General features: G+C 34.5%; 1 protein-coding gene across 1 annotated transcript in view; it reads left to right on the top strand.

Annotated features, from left to right (window-relative positions):
* LOC131048006 (BTB/POZ domain-containing protein At4g08455) overlaps nt 1–4,364 on the top strand; it is a 38,322-nt gene extending 33,958 nt beyond the window's left edge. The window contains exon 3 of the mRNA XM_057981833.2: nt 3,643–4,364. Coding sequence (XP_057837816.1) covers nt 3,643–4,110 — 468 coding nt within the window. The 3' untranslated portion in view covers nt 4,111–4,364. The remainder of the gene's footprint in view (nt 1–3,642) is intronic.
* Nucleotides 4,365–24,060: the final 19,696 nt, after the last annotated feature.

Here is a 24,060-nt window from a genome sequence, read left to right as displayed (position 1 = left end):
TGATGTCCAGGTTCATTGAGTTTGCCAACAAAGAGAGAGATAAGGGACGCCTACTTCTAGATAATGAGTTGTTTGATGCTCATTTGACATCTAGTTATTGGTTCTTTACTCTAGTTCTTTTTGCATAAAAGGTGGTCATTTACTTTGAAACCCTAATTAGGGTTTTCTCTCATTGCCTTTTGAAGGCCTATATAAAGGGATTTACCCCCTTCATTTGTAATACGGAGAGATTTTATGAAATTGTTGCTGAAATACTGCCAAGATAATAACAATTCATTCATTGATTATTTGGTTAATATTTGTGTTGTCTTGAAGTTCTTTACTCTAGTTCTTTTTGCATAAAAGGTGGTCATTTACTTTGAAACCCTAATTAGGGTTTTCTCTCATTGCCTTTTGAAGGCCTATATAAAGGGATTTACCCCCTTCATTTGTATTACGGAGTGATTTTATGAAATTGTTGCTGAAATACTGCCAAGATAATAATAATTCATTCATTGATTATTTGGTTAATATTTGTGTTGTCTTGAAGTTGCATGGTTTCCTATCCTTCAAAATAAAAATAGAATTTGTTTCTTTGTAAGTTGTTTAGTGAATGAAAGACCTGATAGTGTTGATTAGTGGTAAAATCCTTTTGCTCGTACCTTTGATGGATAGATGATTTCTTTACATTGTGTAAGGTTAGTCTAAGCTTTTTTTTGTGGATGTTTAACTTCTATCCTTAGATAAATATTGTTCATTTTGATGGTAGTTATTTAAGGTATGAAAATTATAAGCACAACCTTTGAAGATTGCACCCACTTTGTCTAGTTGTTTCTTTGGGGGAACCTAAGTGTGGTTTGATTTACACAATCATTCACCATCTCTTGAATTCTTAGGACTAGAGTAGAATTCCTAACCCAATCCTTTTTTTCATTTTTTTGAATTCCGTGATCCAAGATCTAAAAAAGACAACCACCATTGCTATATCTTTCGTACTATTTGTTCTTGGAGAGTGCATCATTCCAAATCCTCATTGTGATCAAAGAACAACAAAAGCGTATGCCCTCCTTGGATTACAAGCATACTTCATACCAAACGAGCTATATCCATCATATAGTTGCAAGTTCGTGTAGGAACCTTGGAATCACTTTTATGAACTTTTGCAATCTTAGCATAAAAGGCGATTTTGCTCAGGAGAGGATAAAGTGTCTTTGGCATTTTTATTCTGTGTTGGTGTGGTCATAAAACACCCATCAACATAACTCATGCAAGACAATTGAATTTATCCAATCCCTTAACATTACACCTTTTCAGACAAGAAAGTGAAGGCACCACACTGAATTATCCATGATCTTCATTCTTGTAATTCTATATTGCTTCACAACTTTGCACAGTGACTTACGGCATTACAATTTACCTGTGCAAGGTTATTTCAGTGCCAGAATCAACAACACCGTCGCAGATAGCCAGTGAATATCAGTTTCATAAAATTATCACTTGAAGAAATTCAGATCATGTATGGTGTCCTGTATTAATTCTAAGCCATACAAGTGGAACAATTCTCTCTTAACATTTTAAGCTAGACATCCTTGTAACAAAACTTACTGTCCCTATTTATCCTCATTATATAATGTGAGAAGAGTTTGGAACTGTGAAAATTTTGAGAAGTTAAATTGAGAGTGAAAATTGACATATATGAACTATTGTATCAGTGATAGGGATGCTGTTGATTGTATATTTGGTCTGCCTTTCTTGTTTGGCTTGCTCCAGGCTAAGCTCTTCTCAATGCCACTCCACCCAACAAGTCTATGCTAGCCCAGGACCATCATTCTCATGCCATGTTGCTGCATTGGTGTTGGCAGCTGTGTCTGGTCCCCTGATTTGCCTGAGAATATTCAGGTCCTGTTGAGCTGCCTGAGAAAGAAGGCAAAGGTGGTATCAAACTCATATCAGTTGAGAGAGCTCTGTACATTGGGTAAGCCACATTGGCTGTGATCATCGGCAAAGGCTGTATGGTTGTGTGTGTTGATTAATACAAGAGAGCTTTCTTCAAGACTAGTAAGGCAGGCATTCAGAGATGATCTTGGCAAGCTTAGTAACTTGCACTACTCAGTACACTTGCAGTTGCTGTTTAATATATATTGTAATTTTTTGAATGTCTATAACAGAACTTATTAGGTCATGCAAGCCCCTTATCTCTCTGTTCTATGTATGCATTGTTTTAAAAATAGTTGAAGTTTGTAATTGTTTGAATTATTAATGTGTTATAATAGTGGGGTTAAATATATTATATATTGTATTAATGCAATTTACATTATAGTTGCCCAATGTTAAAAGAAACTTTCAGCATTATTTACCAAAACATATGAGGTGAGCTCTATTTTAACCATATAGGATAACCCCAGTTAACAAGTCAATAGGACACAATTAGAGTAATGGAGGACTTCACATGCTTGCTGTATTTTTTTTTGCGAAGCGCTAGATGCTATTGTTAACAAATTAGAAATCCAGATCAGGGAAATGTATTTCTGAGCCATGCGTAAAACTAAAACTAAAATTACGACATAGAAGTGCAGTCAGATTACAAAGCAAACTATCTAGCAACATTTTATTTTCCTTTCTATGCTATCTTGGATAATGATCTGTAAAGGCTGCAATCTCTGTGTAATTATATCTCTAGAAAGGAAGTGAACCATTACATGCTTGATAAATCAAAGGAAGGATTCATAGCATGTCAGTACACTAAATTTATAGGGAAATCGGAAAACTGACTGTAGGATCTTTTTCTGCTAAAGTGCCAACTGTTGAATCAGATGTAGAACCACAACAACATAGAGAATATAGATATTTGTGCCACCATCTAAATTGAAGGTCATTGTAGATTGGAATACTTCGAAACGAATTGTATCAGTTAAAGAAGGAACTTGGTGAAACTAATTTACCATTTTTTTGTGTTGAATGGGCTACTACCAGATTGAGAATATCATCAGTCAGCAATAATAAGGTTTTAAAGTCAATGGTCTAGATGGCTTTGCCAAGTTGCAGTTAAATTGTGCTTTAAAAAAATGGGATAGTGTTTGGAATGATGTACAAAATGAGAACTAGGAATATACAAGAGCAAACTCAAGTAGGCTGGCATTGGAAAATTGTTATAAATAAATCCCATTCTATGATTTTATGAAGAATTTTGCACCACAGATGCTTAATAAATTCTTCTAAATAATGGATGAAATAACTGTGCAGTCATTTTGGTTAGTGAATTTGTTTTGAGAGGTTGTGCATTTTTAGATATTAATTTATTTTATTTGTAGATTGATTCTTCAGCTCATTTATGTTTAAATTTTACTGATTTGAATGGAAGGGTCAGCAACTAAAAACTTGGTACAATGTCAATGGATAGCAGATAAATAGTGTTGCAGACCTCTAAAATGTTTAGTTTGATGATGATCATTTGATACATCCAAATCGTTATTATTCTGCCATATGTTTGAATCAGTATTGTAATTCATTATGCTTTTAGCTACAAATCAACGTATCTTATCTAAAGATTATTTATATGCATGCTTTGTCATAATTGTGATAGATGATATTGTCTAGATGGATGATTTGGCTATGTTTTGAAGTTTTTCCTGATTCTCATTACAAATTTGACTGATCAATTAGATCAGCAAGTCTCCTGTTTTTAAAGCAATGCTGGAGAATGAAATGGAGGAGAGCAGGAGTGGCATCATCAAGATTACAGATTTTAAGTATGAAGTACTCCGTTCTTTTGTACATTATCTTTACACAGCTGAGGTTTCGATTTTTCCAGATGAGCACATGGCCTGTGACTTGCTAGTGCTAGCAGAGAAATATCAGGTGAAGCATCTTAAAACTATATGCGAGAAATTCATAACCTCCAAGGTGAACGATGACAATGCCATAATGAACTTTGCCTTCGCTCATCAACATAATGCCAAACATCTTCGCGAGGCTGCACTATCATTGATTATTGAGAACATGCATACCTTGACTACAAGAGAGGAGTACCATGAGTTAGTGGACAAGGATCCAAGATTGGTAGTAGAGATCTATGAGTTATATCTCTCTAAACAAGAGAATATTGCGGTAAAGGACTCCACAAACACCTAAGTAAGATATTGGGCTTTGCCCATCCACTCCGTCATGTTTGCAGTACAATCTGCATTATTTCTGTCATGTAGTTTTGAGACCTTGTATGCTTAGAATAATGAAATTTCAGTTGTGGCCTAAACCAAGGAATCTGGCCCATTCTTGCAAATGTAAATTTTTTTGTTGAAAATTTCCTTAAACTGAGGAAATAAGACAACTAAGATCATCTTATCAACTTCTTGAGTCGCAAATCACATCTAACGCTTCATGAATTAGTAAGCTGTTTTTATATGATTTTGTGTTTTGAGGAGCTATACCAATGGAAACCAAAAAAACCTTAGGTGAAATCATAGAAATTAGGTATACTAGTCAATAGAACATATATTTGAAAGCATCTAAAGAAAACCATGTATATGGGATAAGATAAAAAAAAATGTAATGCAAATTATTAGATTGTTGGGTGCATCACAGAGCACGCAATTTGAATGAAAAACAAACTTTCTTGACTAGCCTTATGCATGGATGTCATTACAGGAGAAGCTAAATGCAAATTGTTCTTTTTAAAAAGTTTTTAGTGTTTTTAGCATTTTTTACTACAAAAATTAAATGAAATTTAATCTAGTAAATAGAGTAGGTTATGCATTCTTAAATAAAGACATTCTTTCCAACATTGACCTTATATTTGATCTTTATTAGCATGAGTTCAATATTAAAAAATATGAGACCTTTTTAATGTCATTTGATTTGTTTGGTGATATAAATAGTTTTCTACACATACAATGCATTGATTCATGATTCTCACAACTAGGTGACATAATAAGCTTATTCTTTTATAGATTATTTTGTGAGGTTTTTGGAAATAAATTTTTGAGTTGGGTAAAATAGCTTCCAATATATGTTTTTTCATAGAACATTGTCTAATTGTTTATTCAATTATTGCCAACTAAACATTTCGGACTCAAAATATTGTAAGGCTATGTCAATCATAGTATAATTTGGTATATTGTGAAGTTTAAATTGTTGTTCTATGAGTCTCATATGTGAAATTACATTTCTACCATCAAATTTATGAATTCTTATAATTGGTAGGCATGATTCTTGACCTTTAAAAGGTTCTCCTATCCTTTGATTTGGTTTGTTAGGGTTGTACCCACTTTGCTGGTTTCTTTCGGACTTTAACTATAATTCTGATAACAATTCCTTTATAAATTTAGCCAAACCCTTATTTAAAGACTTTACAAATGGGTCAAACAATTTATCTTTGATGAAATATATATATTTTTTGTCTGTGGAATTATTTCTTTAATTTTAGAGGGTGGAAAATAAAACGGGTCCTTAAAATTTGTATGTTTGGATTGACATGGTTTTAATTATATTTTTATTTTAAGAACTATTAAGAAAAATAGTTTCAAAGAACTAACCCTACTTATCTTTTTATAATCTTTTCAATTTTTTTTTTTTTTTTGAGAAATTCCAAACATTATAACCAATAGAATAAATTTATGAAAATTTTCACTAAACTTTGATCATTAAATTAAATGATATATTTATGTTTAATAAGCACTCTACCTTTGCTCGCTTGTTAGTCGACATCGACATCTCCTCGCCTCTCTCCAAGGATGTTGTTCTTATGGTTGGGGATAGGCCTTGGTCTCGGCCATTGGATTATGAGGGCTTGCCCTTCCGTTGTCAAAAATGCTTCCCAACGGGGCATCGTGCTTCTGATTGTTCCCTTCCTCGTCACAAAGGTGCTGCTACTTGGTGGAAAGATGCCACCATTGAACATTTGACTGTCAATGCATTGGATTCTACTTGTTCCTCTCATGAGGATGATGTTTCCTCCTGTGATGAAGAGCCTCTCACTGTTACTAAACCTTCTATTGATCCTCTCACTGCTATTCAACATCCTTGTTCTACTATTGTTGAGCCTACTTCTGGTGCTGCTCTGCTTCGACGGCCTATTTCTGCACCCTTGCAACAATCTGCCGTTGTTTCTTAGCTTCTTGTTGTGGTTCTACAGCAACACTCTGTAGCTACTTCTGATCACAACTCTGCTGAATCACTTCCACCTGATCTCTCTCTTGGTCCTAATGATTGTATCATTTGGATTGTGGTTCGTCGTAGGCGGAAGGGAAGGTCCTCCCCCCTTGTCCCAACCTCTCCCTCTCAAGGCTTGGGTGTCTCTTCCCCTCCTTAAGTTGGGTCTAGTTTGTTTTTTGATCTGACATTGTTGTAAAGGGGCTTGCTTCCTTGGTTTGTTTTGTCTTTTTGATAGTCTCTGACTATGTTAAGGGTCGACGCCTTAGTTAACGCTGTTTTTTTAATAAAAAACAATCATTTATAAAGGACTAACCCTATCTAATTTTTAATAAGCTTTTCAATAATGTAAATTGTTTAATTTTTTCTTGAAAATTGAGGCCTATCAAATAATTTTATGAAAAAACATAAAATATCAATAATTTTCATAAAACTTACCTTGAAGGTCTAATACATTCCTCAAAACCCCAAACCAAACTTTACGATAGTTTGGAAGTTATGATAGAAACAAAATTGTTGGCCCAAATGATAGCTCTTGATACTACTTGTTATGATATTTCTTGGAAACATTTGGTTCAATAATTTATTGTCTTAATTTCAATCGACCCTCTTGACATTTAATTCCAGTTGGCACCCTATTTGAAATGATGTAATGGGACCTTAACAAGGTTGCCCCTCTGAATTGCTAATACATATTTGTCCAAGTTTACTATAATAAAGGCTGTAAATTTGTTTTTATTAAGGTTATGCCTAGTGTGACAAGGGCATGTAAATATTCGGGCCACCATCTAAATTGAAGCCCATTGTAGATTGTAAATCTGCAAAACGAATTGTAACCTGATGAAAGTATCTCTCTCTCTCTCTCTCTCTCTCTCTCTCTCTCTCTCTCTCTCTCTTTGTTGAATGAGTTCTAGTAGGATAAAGTGTTTGGAATGATGTACAAAATGAGAACTAGGAATATATAGTTGGGCTTAACCGACACACTCTAAGGCAGGGGTCCCATGGAGGGGGCTTAAGCTCTATTTTTAAGAAAAAGGTGGTCTCATGAAGAATTTTTTTTTTGCCATAGGATCATTTGGAATCTTTTCCCAAAAAACAGAAGCCCTTACTTTTTAGCCTTGTAATTTTAAGCAGGCGAAAATGGGGTGGGGCTAGAAATTGCCCCACCAACTTAGGAATATTTTATGTCACTCAATAATCATATGAATTTTAAAAGGAAAAGCAAATTTATTTACAACCATTTTTGCTTAAATTTAGAAGTTTAAACTTAAAATGGGATTGCCAACATCCTTAAATTTGGGAGCTTAAATTTTTAAGTTGAAGTGCAATACACAATTAATAGGACTACCAACTTAAAAATATTCCTAAAAAATCTCAGTAGTTCCAACTCTATTCTTTAAGAAGCCCCCCTCCATGAGACCCCATCCTAAGTACTAATCGTACTAAGTACTAATCGTACTTAGGTGGTTGGTGTGGGCCTAGCCATGATCCATCCCCTCATTGTGTGTCGTTAATTGATGTCATTTGGTGGATGTTGACGACTTCACAATTTTAAACTGCTTCTCTTGCATGCCCGGTATGACAAGTTGCTGTGTTGTAGGAGTAAAAGTAAAAGCATGGACAAGTTTACTGAGATTTGTAGTTGGAAATGCTCCAATAGACATGCATGCAAAATATAGAAACAAAGACGAGACACCAAATTGCTTGACCATAGTAGAAAATGGGTTTGTTGAAAAGGCTTTAGAAACTTTCAAGCAAATACAATTTATAGGTGTTAGACAAGGCTTCTCAACCATTGCCAACATCCTCCTTGCTTGTGCCAAAATGAGAGCTTTGGAACAGGCGTGAAATGTTCTAGTTGCAACTACCTTAGTAGACATGGTTGCAAAATATGGAAGCATAGACAATGCACAAGAACGGTTTAATAATCCGCCTCAAGGAAATTTGGTCTCATGGAATTCCGTGACTACAGGATATGAACAAAATGGATTTTTTGACAATGAAACTTTTGAAGTATATGGATATTGACACCTGTAAAGCTAGCATTCTCCATGCCTGTGCCAAAATGGGAGCTTTGGAACACATTATGGACATCCATTAAACAATAATGAAATGGGGATTGTTGTCAAATATTATAGTTGGAAATGCTCTCATGGACATGTATGGAAATTGTGCAAGAATAGAAAAGGTTCATGAACATTTTAACAAAATGCCTCTAAAAAATGTGACCTCATGGAATTGAGATGTTTGCAAGGTACGGACAAAATGGATTTTTGAAAGATGTTCTCATAATGTTTGAATTAATTAAGCACTCTAAAACGTATCCTAACATTATAAGCATTGCTTGTGTTCTATGAGCATGCAACCATGAAGTTTTAGTGGATGAGGGCTGTACATATTTCAATATCACAAGTGACCTTTCTCACATTGCATTTGCAATTTATCATTGTGTGCATGTTTGAGCTTCTTGCTTATATCAAGATCTCAAGGACGCTTTACCTAACCTTTATCATTAAGATGCTATTTAAATATGTGGTATCATGTGTGGATGTGTTTTTTTGGTGCCTGTAGATCACCTATGGCTAGAAGGGTAGGAGCATTTACAACAACATTTTTTTATTTGGATCCTAAAAGTGTTATGACTTATGTTCTTCTCTCAAACATCTATGTAAATACGCGAAGATGGTGTTTAAATGGTAAAGAGATTGATAAATAATACAAGAAGTAAAGATCCCTAGATATAATTGGATTGAAGGTTATAAAAAGGTGTGTCTTTTATGCAAGGGGTAGATCACATTCACAGACATAGGAGATATATGCAAAGTTAAATAGATTGGTTTGGAAGATGAAGGCAATAATAGGGTATTCACAAAATTCAAGACATCTACTTGGTGATGTGAAAAAGAAGGGAAAAGAATTATTTTTTTTCCACCATAACAAAAACTCAACAATTACTTTTGGTAGCCCTCTTAGTGCCTTTGATTACCAAACACATATTCCTTACATGTTCTTCCTTACCGTAATTTTTAAACCAAAATTTATTTCTTCTAGGTTGTGGAGAAGTCTCAACCTTCTCAACTTTCATTAGAATTTATAACTTCAACATTACATTATCGCACTGTAATTTGAAATTAACAATATAATCCTCTGCCCGTCTGTTAATCGATATTGACATATCTCTGCCCCTCCTTGGGGATGTGGTTCTGATGGTTGGCGATAGGCCATGGATTCAATCGGTGGATTATGAGGGCCTCCCCTTTCGTTGCCAAAGATGCTTCTCAACAGGTCACTTAGCTTTAGACTGTTCTCTCTCCCGCCACAAAGGTGCTGCAACTTGGTGGAAGGATGCTACTGAAGATCATTTGACGGTTAATGCTTTCGAGTCTATTTTTTTCGACTCCTCTCTAGAGGATGATGTCTCCTCTTGAGATGAGGTTCCCCTTATTGTTGATGAAGCCTTTTTTGATGTTATTGCTGCCGCAGACTCTTTCGCCCCTTTGGCTCCAACTTCTGTTGCTTCTGCTCCACTGCCTTGCTCTTCTCTTGGCAATTCTGCTCTCGTTGTTGTTCTATAGCAACAATCTGCTATTGTTATGTAGTAACAGTCTGGTAGTGACTTTGCGGGGTCCCCCCTGCCTGATTTTTCTTTGAATGTTCCTAATGATAGTGTTGCCTAGACAGTTGTTTGTCATAGACAGAGGGGAAAATCTGCTTCCCTTTCTGATAGGGAAGATGCTAGTTTCTTGAGTCAGCTTTACTCACTCCAAGGCTTTCTTCCTAGCCTAACCCGGGAATACCTCACTCTATTCCCCTAATCCACTCTAGGTCCTCACTACCGAGGGTTATTGCTCTGCTCTTTGTGAATTCACTTTCGTAAATCCACCAACTCACTAATCCACTGAATCTAACTAGACATCTTGCAGGGTTTGCTCTACCATGGATTATTCCTACAACTTCTTCTAAGTTGTTCTCCTCCTCATGCGTGGGTCTTTCTTCCTACTGATCCCATCTTCCCCCCGATCTGAGGCTAATAGCCTAGATTCCAATCTACCCTGCAAGTGATTCCTCTTGGTCACTGATACCTAGCCGGGCTATCATCAAGCTCGCCTAGGGCTAGTTTGCTGAAACGGCTGACACCATTCCCCGATCCTCTACAAATGGAACTCTATTATACATGACTGGCTCTTCTTGACAACTTCCAATGATCGTGTGGATCCCACGATGGAGTCTCAAGACAAAGCCATATTTACAACTACTTGTCACCAACAGAAAGCAAGAAACAAAAAGACGACTTTATTTATAGAGCCGAGCTTGGCACAAACTCAAAATTGGAACTCACAAAACACAGAAAAGAAACATATACATTATCTGTGTTATCACTTGAAGATTTAAGCCATGTTAGCAACATAAAAAGAACCAGAAAATGATCTTCCAATTGTTATTCAAAAAGAAGTCTGTTCTTGTGGAATCAACACTTTCGAAAATTCCAATCTAACCTATCCAACCTATCCAACCTATTACAGAATGCCCATTGGGTCTTATATAGCCCCCTAGACATGTCGTGAATCATCCTTAACGAACGAGATTCCAAATCGACACAATCGGTTTCTGTCTATAACTGTCTTTCTATTTCCATTGGGTCATCGGAGTAGCCTCAAAACACTCACTCCGATGTCCGATGTCGGTTTACAAATCGCGTAGTTCTTCATCGGGTTATCGGTGTAGCAAAAAACAACTCTTTCCGATGGCCGATGGTGCGCTCCCAACAGAATGCTTCCTTATCGGGTCTTCGGGTTAGCACCAAAACAATGTTGCCGATGGTCGATGGTGCGCTCTCAACAAAAACTTCCCTATCAGGTTGTCGGTGTAGCTCCAAACATGTAATATCGATATCCTTCTGCCTTCCCATCGGGTCATCGGTGTAGCTCCAGACATGTGACACCGATAGCCAATGGTGCGCTCCAAACCGCATGCCTTCCCATTGGGTTATCGGGCGACACACAAACTAGTTATGCCGATACCCGATGGCTCCACTTCATCTTGCTCCGCTCGCTGCCTTCTCGTCGGGTCCCACCATGCTCGCCAAGTCGCGGGTGATAAACCCCGTGCAACTTCCCATAGCGGTATAGCGACCGATGTAGATCAACCCGAGACTTGCTCACCTGTTAGCTGGCGGTTTCGTCGGTCTATCGAGGTAGGTGGAAAACACTCTCGCCGATATCTGATGGTTCGCTTTGACTCGCTCCAACCGCTGGCGACTTCATCGGGGCAAGTTACGTCGAAAACATGAATCATTGGGGCAAGTTATGCCGAAACATGAAATTTTCAAAAAGAAGTAAAAAATGCACTCCAAGCTCCAAACAAACAACCAAAAGGACTAGAACAAATCCTTATGCCAAAATTGTCAAAATTTGCAGAGGGTATTTTCTCACCCTTAGGTGCTCCTGCATCGATTCCCAACCCCCCCATTTTTGAAGATTTGGGTGTTCTCCCCTCTCTTGAGTTGGGGGTGGGTTGTTGTAGGTTTGACAGGTGTATGGTTGTTTGACTTGTTTGTTTGGGGTTTGTACCCCTACTTGGTCTGTTTGCCACCTTGGGGATATTTTTAAATTTTGATAGTCTTTTGGCTATGTAAAGGGTTAGCACCCTAGTTAACGTTGCTTTATTAATAAAAGATAATATAATCCTTTCCTACTAAATTAATCTCCCATATCTCTGACTAGGATTTTATTTTGGTGATCAATTTTACCGCATCCTTATATGAAGAGGAAATATTCTCTTCTACTTTTGCTATAATGTGAGGGGTTAACACTAAAATAAACCATTCAATTCATTTCTTTTATATCAAGGTTTCTTCTAGTTGTCTAACCACACTTTTAGATAAATCTTCATAATATTTTAGTAATTCACTATCTTGATGCTTTTTATACTTCTTATATTTTCCATTATCTTTTCTCTTAGGGCTAGGATTGTTTCAACTTTCTTTCTCCATCCTTCTTCTTTTCTATCATGAGTATTAAATTATCTTGAAAACCCATCTTTATCTCAAAAATAAATTCTTTTAATCGCTTGTTGTCAATTTTTTTCATAAATATTTAATTGATTTAATATATCCATCCTAAACTCCTTTCTTTTTAATACCTTAATTTATTAGGAGGTACTGCAAGAAACCTAAAACTACCAATACTTGCTTTTTGATACCTTCAATTATCTCTACCTTATTTTATAGTCCAACACACTTATTTTACAAGACTCACCTTCTAGTGCACTTATGAGTTTTCATCATTAGTCTCCATTAGGCTGCTCTTTTTATTTGTCTACTTAATAGGAATAGATCCATAGTTACCCCTTAAAATTTTTAGTAAGGCATACACAGGGTCATCATGGCTAAGTCAAAAATCCTGTTTCAAGTACTAATGTGTTGCACAAGACTAAGGACATGGAAAATATTATTGGTGGCAATCTAGACCTTTAATGACGACGTTCCTTGCAAGATAGTCTTTAAGAATTGAGGGTAGATTCCCCATCTATTTGAGGATACCAATAGAGATTTTTATATTGTGGAAGGCTTTTTGAGTAGTCACTATTTTTATTTTCAAGAAGGAATTCACAAGGAAACCATTGTTCAAGTAGGGGAGTTGTCAAATTTAATCACATAAAAATGTACTTTCCCACTTTCTTGAAGTGGTTAGGTGCATGTTTCATGTTGTTATTAGTCCAAGAAAGTGACAAGTTGACATATAGGAAATTATCAATATGGACATCACTATCAACTTGGTTATTAAAGGTTTACAAAGTGATTGGTTTTAATTAGTAGAATACATAGAAGTATGATTTGCATAGAGTAGTTGGGAACTAGGGTTTAGGATTACCATGTGGTGACTTACTTTAAGAAAGTTTATATTTTAATTTTTTTTAGGAGTTTGAAAGAAAAATATGCAAATGGGAGAAAGGATCATGGATAGGGATACATAATACTAATCAAAGAAGAAGTGGGATCAAGGTGAGGGTAAATATGATACCACTTTAGTAATATGAAAAAAAAAGGTAAACGAAAGGGATTAGGGATCATAGATAGAGAATGCTAGATGCACTTTTTGGTAAAGAAAAATAAAAAAATCCAAAAGTCTACAACTCAAGATCTAAATGGTTTAGGGATCATAAATGTAGTATGCCTCATGCTAGAGGAAGAAATAGTAAGAGAAATAGGGTGGAAGAGTTTCAAGGTTTAGAGATTGGTTTTACCACACTTATAACTTTCATGTTTGATATTATCCTACAAGTATGAGTTCCTCAAGGAAAAATGGAGATGGAATGTGGGCTGAGGAAATGTGTAGGGAAAATACTAAAAGCCCAAGTTTTTGAGACTTAAAGGAAAAGTGAACTCTCAAATTAGGAATTGTGGATAGTGAATGCTCAACGTTAAATGAGAGGAAGCATGAGAACAAGAAAATGGAAAATAATTGAGATTCATGGATTACTATCTTAGCTTAATACTTGTACACGATTATATAGAGACCTAAAATCCTAGGGCCAAAGACAGACAAAGTAAGGAGTGGAAGCATGTGGAAAGCCATGATAAAGTACCCAACTGAAAAATTGCTATGGCACTATTAGAGACTTTACAGATATGAATCTTGCAAAGGGATAGTGGTTTCAGTCAAGGATATTAGAATTTTCCTCAAATATTTTTACTAATATTTCCTTTGTTGACTTGTCCATGGGGTTTACATAGACATCTCTTTAAATTTTGACATATGTAGGCCTTTACTTTATTGGTACATTAGGAGTAGCCTCGAGCACCCATCAAGAATATTTAATATCCTTTGTTGGTACCTTAGGGAATGCATCTAATATAGTCTTGTACTTGATAATACATTTAGGGACAATTTATATAGTTTGCATGATTTTCCTTTCAAGTCTTATTCATAAACAATACGTTTATGATAATTTTCCTAATCCATGATTCATTCAATTTCTTGATCTAAAAAATTTTAAGCGTTCAAAGTAATTTGATAGAATGTATCAAGTTCTTGTTCTTTAAGATATGCAGTTAATATAGCTATTTTTTTCTTTGTCAAATTTGATAAAAAAATTATATGATCCTATCCACTTTTGAATCTCACCATATACTGCTTAAAATGCTCATCTACACTTGGAAAGATAATATCCATCATAATGATGCAGAATTATTTTATTCTTTTTTCTTGACTAATTGCTACAAATATAGGTAAATATATGTTGTGCCTTGGCACACTTCATTTTTCCCCAAATAACAATGAATCCCTTTTTTCCTTTTCAAGTTTATTGATCAAATGTTCTCCTAGATTTAACTATTCTAGTTTCTCTTGGATCTTGATGAGTTTATTAGATTGTGAGATTCAAATACTTGAGGTAGTTAGAATTTTTTTGATATGAGATATTAGTTTTGTGGTACTAATATTTGACTTAGGTTCTATTATCCATTTCTTGTTTTCTTTTTCTTTCTTAGCAAGTCATTGAGTTACTATCACTAGAATTCTTGATTTGAGTGTTTAAGGAGAATTTTCATGCTATGTTACAATCATTCATATATATGAAAAGTTTCAATGTGTTCACCATGTTATTGACCCCTTATAAATCTCATGAAATTGTCAAATAGTATTGGAAATATCTTAGAAGTTGTTTTGGAGTATTTACTACTTTTACAAACCCTCCTCGAAACATTGAAACCCTTTATTATCCTTCAAAATAAAATTTGGTGCCAAGAGCTTAAATTTAAGGTATGAAAGGAGGTTAGTTTAGAATGAAGGATTGAATAAGGATAACTGGAAATATGGTCTACCTTGAATGCACCATTAGGTTCCCTTTAGTAGGTGACTAATCACTTTATATTTTCTTAATATTTTTTGGTCTGAAATTAATAGTTTGGTATGTGCAGAAAACCCTCACCTAGGTATCAATATAATGCTATATTTGTCAAGTAAGTAGGATGAATTACCCTTATAAAATCTATACGAGGAATTTAATTTGGTGTGAAATCCAATACATGTGATGCATGATATCAAATCCCCTGTAGATGTTGCAAAGAAAAAAAAGTAGATTTTGAATATGTGTAATCAGTGTTCGAATGTGGATTTACATACTTGAAACATCATTTCTTATTGGATTTTAGCATTAAAGTTAACCAATTGTAATGAGTTATAAACTCATTTTGAATCTGAATGCTAAATAAGAATGCCATAGTTATGAAAGCCCTTTATTTCTACAATCTTGACAAATGTGTCCTAACATATTAGGAAATTAATATAAAATAGGTAATGGATGCATAACTCTTTAATTATGGGCAAGGATAGAATTACAAGGGTTTAGCTTTTGTGAGATTATTAAAAATAATTTTTATTTATTTAGTATGGTGACATATTTTTAAAGATTTAGGTAAGTATAATAATGCATAATCTAATAAATTTGATTTCCATTGTGTAGTTGAAATTCCTTATTTAAAGGTCGAGATCATTGCTTAGATCGAAGAAATACATTGAATCAATAAAGAAGTTTGTTTCATGTTAGTTAGCATTTCACCATTAGGGCATAAGTATGACTGTAGAGAAAAATATATTTGTTTATCATCCTACAAGATAAGACAAAATGAACATTATATTCAACACCATAAGACTGCCTCAAGTCACAAGTACAACATTAGGAAATCCACATGGCATTATTATTTATATCTTTCTCATAAAATATAATATTCCTCAAATGGAAGAATATTATCCCAAGAGAATGCATTTAATGCCAAGACTACGAAAATGAAAGATATATAGTCCTTTACGACTTACTATCAAATCACTACCAAAGGTCCCAATATAAGTTATCCATAGCTACCCATGACATCATGATGAATATTTCCTAATTGAAGATTATCCATAGCCACCTCATAAGAAATAACTCATCTACAACATTAGGAGCTTTGAACAAGAAAAACTATGACATCCAAAGGAGGATAACTACTATAGGTTCCAAGAAGATACTACTAGAAGTGATGCAAAGTACTACAACATGAATCACATGTAATTAAACCATTCATCTCATTGTCTCATTGTTGTACACAACATGAATGCACCATGATTGCCAAAGGACCACCAATACTAAAATTTGCAAATCTATGGGATTTGAACAGTTTGCATCAAACTGTTCTACAACAAGACACCATATGGAACATTGAAGATCTATGGGTATAGTCAACCGAAATTTGGGTCTTCCATGAAACATGTGGGTTTAGATAAATCACATAACTACCATTCAAATGACTTCCAAGGTGAAAAAAACTATGACTAGTGCTCCAATTGAAACCAAGGAAACTATAAAACCTACTAAAATTGAAATAATACACAATGTATGGATCCACAAAACTACACTAATAACAAGAAAACACATCGATTCATATGACAACATAAATCCAAAGATAAACACAATCTATGTCACATTAGTAAGAAGCAAGTCATAAACATCAAGAGATAAAAAATGATGCAGGCTCTTCATGACACATTAGATCGAAAATCCACATCTAAAATGACAAAAATCAATCATTGTAGACAATTGAATACTTCAAGAACCCAACAAGAACCACCACAAAGATCTAAGTGATTGATCATGTACCAACACTTCTCTAGAGATAAATTTTGTAACCAGTCTTGCCAGACCATGCATGAAGCCCGAATGAAAATGTAAAACTCTCTTGTACTTTGAAAAACCCCATAAGAATCATAACATGAAATATAGTCTTCACTTTTGCAAAACCACAAATTTTGGTTAAACATGAAAAAATTGCAAAACCATCTATATGAGAGACATGCATGCAAATCTAAATCCACTTAACATCTAAAATACCCATGAGTCTATATACAACAAAATGGTTAAACCAAAAACCATGAATTATCACCAGTAAGAATAACCAAGAATTTAGATAGAAAATACATAACTTGTAGATCCAAAGTATCATGAATTTGAACCATGAAATACAACCATCCTTCAAAACCAATAGGATGTATAGGAACTCCAGGCTAGTAGAAAACCAATCCCACAATCATCACCATGTATATGCATAAAGAGGAACTAGGTTATTCCACGAGCTTCTAGGTCATTTAATGACTACATCCACAATCCACATGCATTTGGGGGTTAGTAAACTAGCTCTTTCTAATGTTAGGGGCTAAAAAACACATCCATTGTATGTACATCAAACAATATTTAAGATAAACCAAGTTTTTGCATGTGATTAGGCAGCTAAAACAAAACACCTAACATGGAAAATTTATTTCACATGACCATAAAATGAAAATACACATTCGCTACAGTAAATGGTAGTTCCATAGTGTCAAACAAGATCTTTAGGTCAACATAATACAAAGTGCAACGAGATGACCAACTCTAAAATACTCCACCTTTTACGTTCTTCAACTGCTTGCAACACTATATCCTGAAAAATGAAATCACTAACAAAGCATTCACTTGAATAAGGATTAATACAATTACTCTTGTTGCTTTTGGATTTGATTGCGTGGATATTTTGCATCAATATTTTGTATCACAATTCATTATCCATCATTGAGATTTTAAAGAGTATATTGAGACTAAGAAAAATAATGGATCATAAGGTGTAATTTGAGACGCTAATGCATAAAATTCACGTCATCAAATCGAAAAACAACAATAATAATTGTCTCATAGATATTGGAAATCTACTAACATTAAAGGATTAATACTCTGAAGAGACAACTCCTAAAACTAACAAATGGCTCTGATAACAAATGTTAAGAAAGTACCTAGTATGCAACTCCTCTACCATAAAATATACAAAATAAAAACATGATACAAATGAATAAATCATACCAATAACTTAAAATCAAGACACAAATTCATTTCCCACATTAGCCTGACCCTTGAGATTCTCCAATTTGACTGTACATGCAATAATATCCTTGATAGTGTACGCCATCAGTGACATTCCAATGCCTTCTGATCTCTTTGAAAATCCCAAAAATGTCCTTCAAATGCTCAATGTTTTCATGCTTGAGGGCAGTATATTATTACTGTTAATACAGGTCAACTTCCATGGGACAGTTTTGTTTTCATTTGAAATATAATATTATTTATTAGTTTATTACTATCGATTACTGATTTATATTTATTTATCAGATGCTTCTGGGATGTTCATTAGTTTGGAAGTTATCGTTCATTTATTTATTAAGATTTGTATATATATTAGGTTATAGTTTTTAATTTTAGATTTGATAGACTAAACAGATGCAATCGGCATTATGGAAACTATTAAGATTAATTGCTTAGTTTAGAAAAAAAGTATTACATGGAGGGAACGATTCATATTATATATTTTTGATATAATTATTAAGATTATAAATCTTTCATGAACATTGAGGAATTCGTTTATGAGATAAGAAAGATAGATAATTATTTGAATAAGAATGCATATTAATAATCAATTTAGAATTATGATAGATATAAATTGAGACATTTGAATTATCATGATTGATAATAATATAACAATATCAAATCTTCTTGTTGCAATTATAGGTTTATTAATACAATTTTCATCTTGTTAAGTACAAGTCAAAGTTTAGGAATGTGTTGAGTTATTTATTAAGATGCAAAGAATATTGGTGTTACTTCAAGTACTAATTAAATGTTCATAAATCTATTATGAACTTTAGATTTTAATTTGAATGAAACTATTATTAATAATCACGAGTTGAATAATTATTTTATCATCTTGATATTTGTTCGATGTATTAGGGCATAAGGATTCCTATTTTACCTATGATGATGTTATACCCAAGTTTTCCTTTATTAGCAATTCATTTGAGAGATCCCATGCAAGTGATATTAGGCCTAAAGTTACATAATTAATATCTTTCTTTGACCTTCTTGAAATTTAGCAAACGATGCATATAGTGTTGGATATTGTCATGCATTGCTTCTGTTAGGATATGTTGTTGTCATTGATGTCAACATATTCTTGTGTATTGCTCCGATGATTATTGATTGAGAAGATTTTCTGATCTGGTTTGCTGATCACTGTTTCCCAGAGTTCGGTATATCCTCTGGTATATTTCAATGTGATCGAATCTAGTGTTGCGCTTTTGGGATATTGCTTATGATGGTCTTGTGTATCTTCATTTTAGATGGTTCATGGTTTGGTGTTTTGCAAGTTATCTTTCTTCGTGACAGTTGCTGATTGGTTGTGTTCTCGAGCTTTCAGATGTTGAACAATGAAGATTTGATAAGCGGTGTTGGTGCAACTGTTTCAGATGGTTTTAATGTGCTTGCCGGTGTTTCCTAGTCGTGTCCTATTTGTCTTGGTGATCTGCATTGATCATTGTGCGATTTTTGGGTGGTTTCTATCAATCGGTGATGATTTGCATGTTATGCGGTATTTGTGATGGTGTAGCGTGTTACGATTGATCTTAGCGTGATTTCCAATGGATGTGATCATTTGGGAATATGATTTAGGACCATGCTATGCTATGTAAATCATTATATTGGTTCGGTAATCGATCTTTTTATCATGAGATGTAATTTTGTAATTGAGGGTTGAGGGTTTAGCCGATGTTGTTGCCAAGGTTGATGAATTGTATATATAGGTGATATAGTCATGTAATTTGTGTGTCGATGTTGTGTCTGCATTATTAGAGAGATGTTTATGTGCAAACAAGTGATTTATCCTTTGGTGTTGAGTTTGAGGTGAGATTGGTGTTGCAGGGCAGACATTTGTGCTTAACCTGAATTGTAATCAGGCATTTGAAGATTCTATTTCTCCAGTTCACTTCTTTTGGATTGTAGTCCGAATCTTATTGTAAGTTAGTGAGACTTACTTGAGGGTTGTAGCCTTTCAGACCATTATATTTGAGAAGTGAGATCTAGGTAGTGTGCCTGAATGCATGTGCATTCCCCATTGTAATATTTTCAAATACTACTGCAAAGTATCATCTTACTGTGGGTAGGTTCCCACCATGGTTTTTCCCTTAACCAAGTTTTCCACATCAAAATATTGGTGCTGTGTGTTGTGCTGTTAATTTTCTTATCTGTCTTATTACTGCAGTTTATCAGATCTGTGTTTTGTTTGTTATACTGGTGAAGACTGATTCACCCCCCCTCTCAGTCTTCCTTCTTGATTGTTGCTAACAACTGGTATCAAAGATAGATCCTTCGGTAGAAGATTAACAACTTGAGGATATCTGAGATGACATCTCAAGGTGTAATCTTTAAGAAGGACAATCCAAGATTTGATAGAAGTAACTATGCTATATGGAAGGACCGGATGGAAGTGCACTTGAAATGTCTTGGTGAAGATTATTAGAAGATTACAAAGAATGTCTGGGTTGTTCCTCAGAATGGATCTTCTACTCCTGATGAGGTTAAGGAAGCAAAACATAATATTAGAGCGAAAGAAGCATTACTTAGTGCCCTGATTGATTCTGAGATGACTCACTAATACATTTGGTCTAGATTTCCGACGGAGGTTTCCGATGGAGAAGGTATATTGTGACCAAATTTGATTTTTTTTTGAAAAAATGCCCGCATTTGTCAGAATTCCGACAGTAATTTTACATTTGGTTTCGACAGAGAAGGCATTAGTAATAAAATTTGTTTTTTTTTCAAAAAAGTTCCCGTGTTCGTCGAAATTCCAACGACAACGGGTATTACTTAAAAAAACAAACAAAAGAGGGCAAGTCATTTGTGCATTGCAATCCTGCGCAGGCGTCCGTGTCGACTTCAACCCCTGACAAGATCAAACGACACACTCACCATTGGAGGTAGATTATTCACCTTAATTTCGGATTTGCATAATGAGGAATTGTTGAATCTTCACCTTAATTCACTCATTGGATCTTTGGATTTAATTTGTATAATATTTGCATGATTAATTTCAGACAACTCACACTTTCCTTTATACTTTGTGTACATTGAAGTTGGATTTATGTATGTAGAGGAAGAAGTTGAAATGCTTGTAGAAAGAAGGAAACTTTCTAGTTTGGGTGCAGGGCTAGGAACAAGTTTGTGGTATCTTCACACACCCTGCGCCTATCCCTTCTCCAACCTTCCAAAGCCTGATATTTTCATTCACAACCCAACTCACCATCAAAATACTGTCCTAACAAACCGAGACACCCAAAAATCAGTCCCTCCAACTCATGTAGCACGTGGAAGAATGATCATGTGGCCCTGCAAAGACAAAGAAGATTAAATACATGATTACTAGGGTCATCCCACTCCTTGACAAGGATTTTCAATATGGGAATGACCCCCAAATCATTTTCTTACTGTCTTGGGTTACCCTAGTTTAGGGTATTGGTAGTTTTTACTAAATCTTCTCTAACTTTGTAAAAAATGAATGAAAATGGATGAAACCAAAGGGAAATGACAAAGAATTCACTCTAACACATCCAATGGATCTACCAAGTCGATGAAGTAGTTAATACAAAGAAAAGTTCATTTTAGTAGACTTTTACGTCTGAGAACACAAGAAATCACTAATAGTATTTAGATGGGCCCTTAAATAAAGATAAGCTTGCTAGGTCATCACTTCGAATTAAATAAGAATCCATTATTTTCCATCTACTTGATCAAAATTTGAAACAAATCAATTCAGACTTGGATTTCTTGTGGAGGAAGCCTTCTTTTGCCTTTCCTTATACTCCTTATAATTATACAAATATTAGCCTAAAGATCTTTCATTTTGCCCATTTATCCATTTGATTTGAAAGTCAACAACTCTAACAACTTTATTTAGTTTGGTAATGGAATTTGTAGTCACATAAATCTGTCTATTTTAATTAAATGAATATTTGCTATTTATTTGATTAAAAACCCACTAGCCAACCAGTTAATTAAAAATAACATTTAATTAATTCATCTTCAAATCATTCTCCTATTAATTAAATAAATTATTCAATTTATTTTAATTAATTCATTATACCAAATTCACAATCAAATAAATGAATAAATCCTATATATTCAATTTAATCCCCTTTCCTCTTTTAAATAAATTAAATAAAACATTTATTTAAATCACTAAATCCCCCCCCACTTGCATTCTCCTAAAAATGCAACTTGCACCTATTTGTTGAAATAAATGAATTTTATTTTAATAAAAATCCTATTTTCCCTCACCTACCAAACCCACTTGCAATCCTAAATCCCCTTCTAGATTCTTCTAACCCCTTCCTAATTAGCCTAATCCATCCCCTAATTATTGTCACATTCCTAAACAACTTGGAGTCACTTCTCAAAGACTTCAAAGTCTTTGAAAAGTATTAAATGCTTTGTGTGTTCAACAATTTAACCTCTAAAGTCTTCCAAACCACTTATGGCTCTTACATGACCATTAATGGTTAAATCCACTTGCACCCATGGTGAGGGACTTTGACCCCTAAACTCAACCCTCATGTAACCCATGTGTCTCCTCAAGCATTTATTGCTTTGACCATGGTTATCCCTTTAACCTTTGCACAAGAGTTTATCCATTGGATAAAAGCATTATTCTTTGGATAATGAATATATTCACTCAACCCAACCTTAACCTTAACTCCCAAGTTAACCCTCAGGTCATGTCAAGCATTTAATGCTTCTTCCCTCTCCTCTCAACCCCTCTCATGTTGACACTTGTCATCCTGGGATTGGTTTGAAAGCCCTCACATGGATTGAATACCATTCAATCATGACCCTTGTTGAGCTTACTCAATCTCAACCATCCATTGCTCCATTTTTCCTATAAATAGAGCCCATTTCTTCATAATCCAGATCCTGAAAACTTGTATGCATTTACATTATAGTCATTTTTAGAGAGCATTTAGCATAAATCAATCATATTCACTCTTTTGGTTTAAAATCAACACTAGCTAATTAGATAATTTCTTATTTTAGCTCTTGTTCACATTTGCATAACATCTTAGATTAATCATCTTTTCATCTCAAATCTCCATAAGACATCCATAGTGCAAAAAGCTGCTGAGAGATACACTAATTTGGAACTTGGAGAGGAGAGGAACAAGGAAGGAGAACCTACCAATATGGTAGAGAGCATATGGAGATGTTTGGTTACATTTTGTAGATTTATTATGCTTTTTATCTATTTCGTAGTGTCTTTCTTGATATGCTTGTTTAGGAAAGTGTTTTGTTTATGATTTCTAACACTAACAAATTGGCTTTCTTCTTGTTTGTGTTGTTTTGTTATCATGACTAACCTTCCCATTTTGGAGCATCAGAATTCTCCAAGGCTTTCACCACATTGGCAGCATGAGATGTAGCCACAATTAACCCGATACATTCATTCAAGACTTGTTCATCAAATTTACTATTTGGCCCAAACTTCCCTTCCACCTTCTTATCCCATTTAGACAAAATAAATTATATAGTGTCCAACCGATCCTTATTTGGTCTAAAGGGATGGGCCCCAAATTGATTGTTATGTATTCATCATAAGCCCGATGCTCAGTTGACATGGGATAATGGCAATTTACCATCTTAGTTATTTTTCCTTATGTGATTTCTAGCTTGAATATTAGCTCGTCTAGACTACTTTGAATGAAGCCATTATCTTCATCTCTCAATACATCAGCTTCTTTGATTTTATTTTCACTCATGTTTTAATTTCACTTCCTCGCATCTTTCTCCCATTGATTAGCATAGGTTGGCATTATTAATTCCAACTTACTAGCTTCATCATAAACATTGTAGAACTTAGTAAAGCATCAGTATCCCCGAAACTTGAGAAGCTCTAGGGGCATCAAGATCTTTAAAGAGTTATTTATGTACTATGGTACTAAATAGCCTTCCTTTCTTGTTTAGATTAGTATCATTTTTGCATCCTTACCTTTATAGTCTCAGTAGTTGCATCTAAAGTTGCTACTTCTCCCCATTTAGTTTATTTTCTAA

The sequence above is a fragment of the Cryptomeria japonica genome, chromosome 10 (assembly GCF_030272615.1).
Source record: "Cryptomeria japonica chromosome 10, Sugi_1.0, whole genome shotgun sequence".
Taxonomy (NCBI): domain Eukaryota; kingdom Viridiplantae; phylum Streptophyta; class Pinopsida; order Cupressales; family Cupressaceae; genus Cryptomeria; species Cryptomeria japonica.
This window is presented reverse-complemented; position numbering and strand designations above follow the sequence as displayed.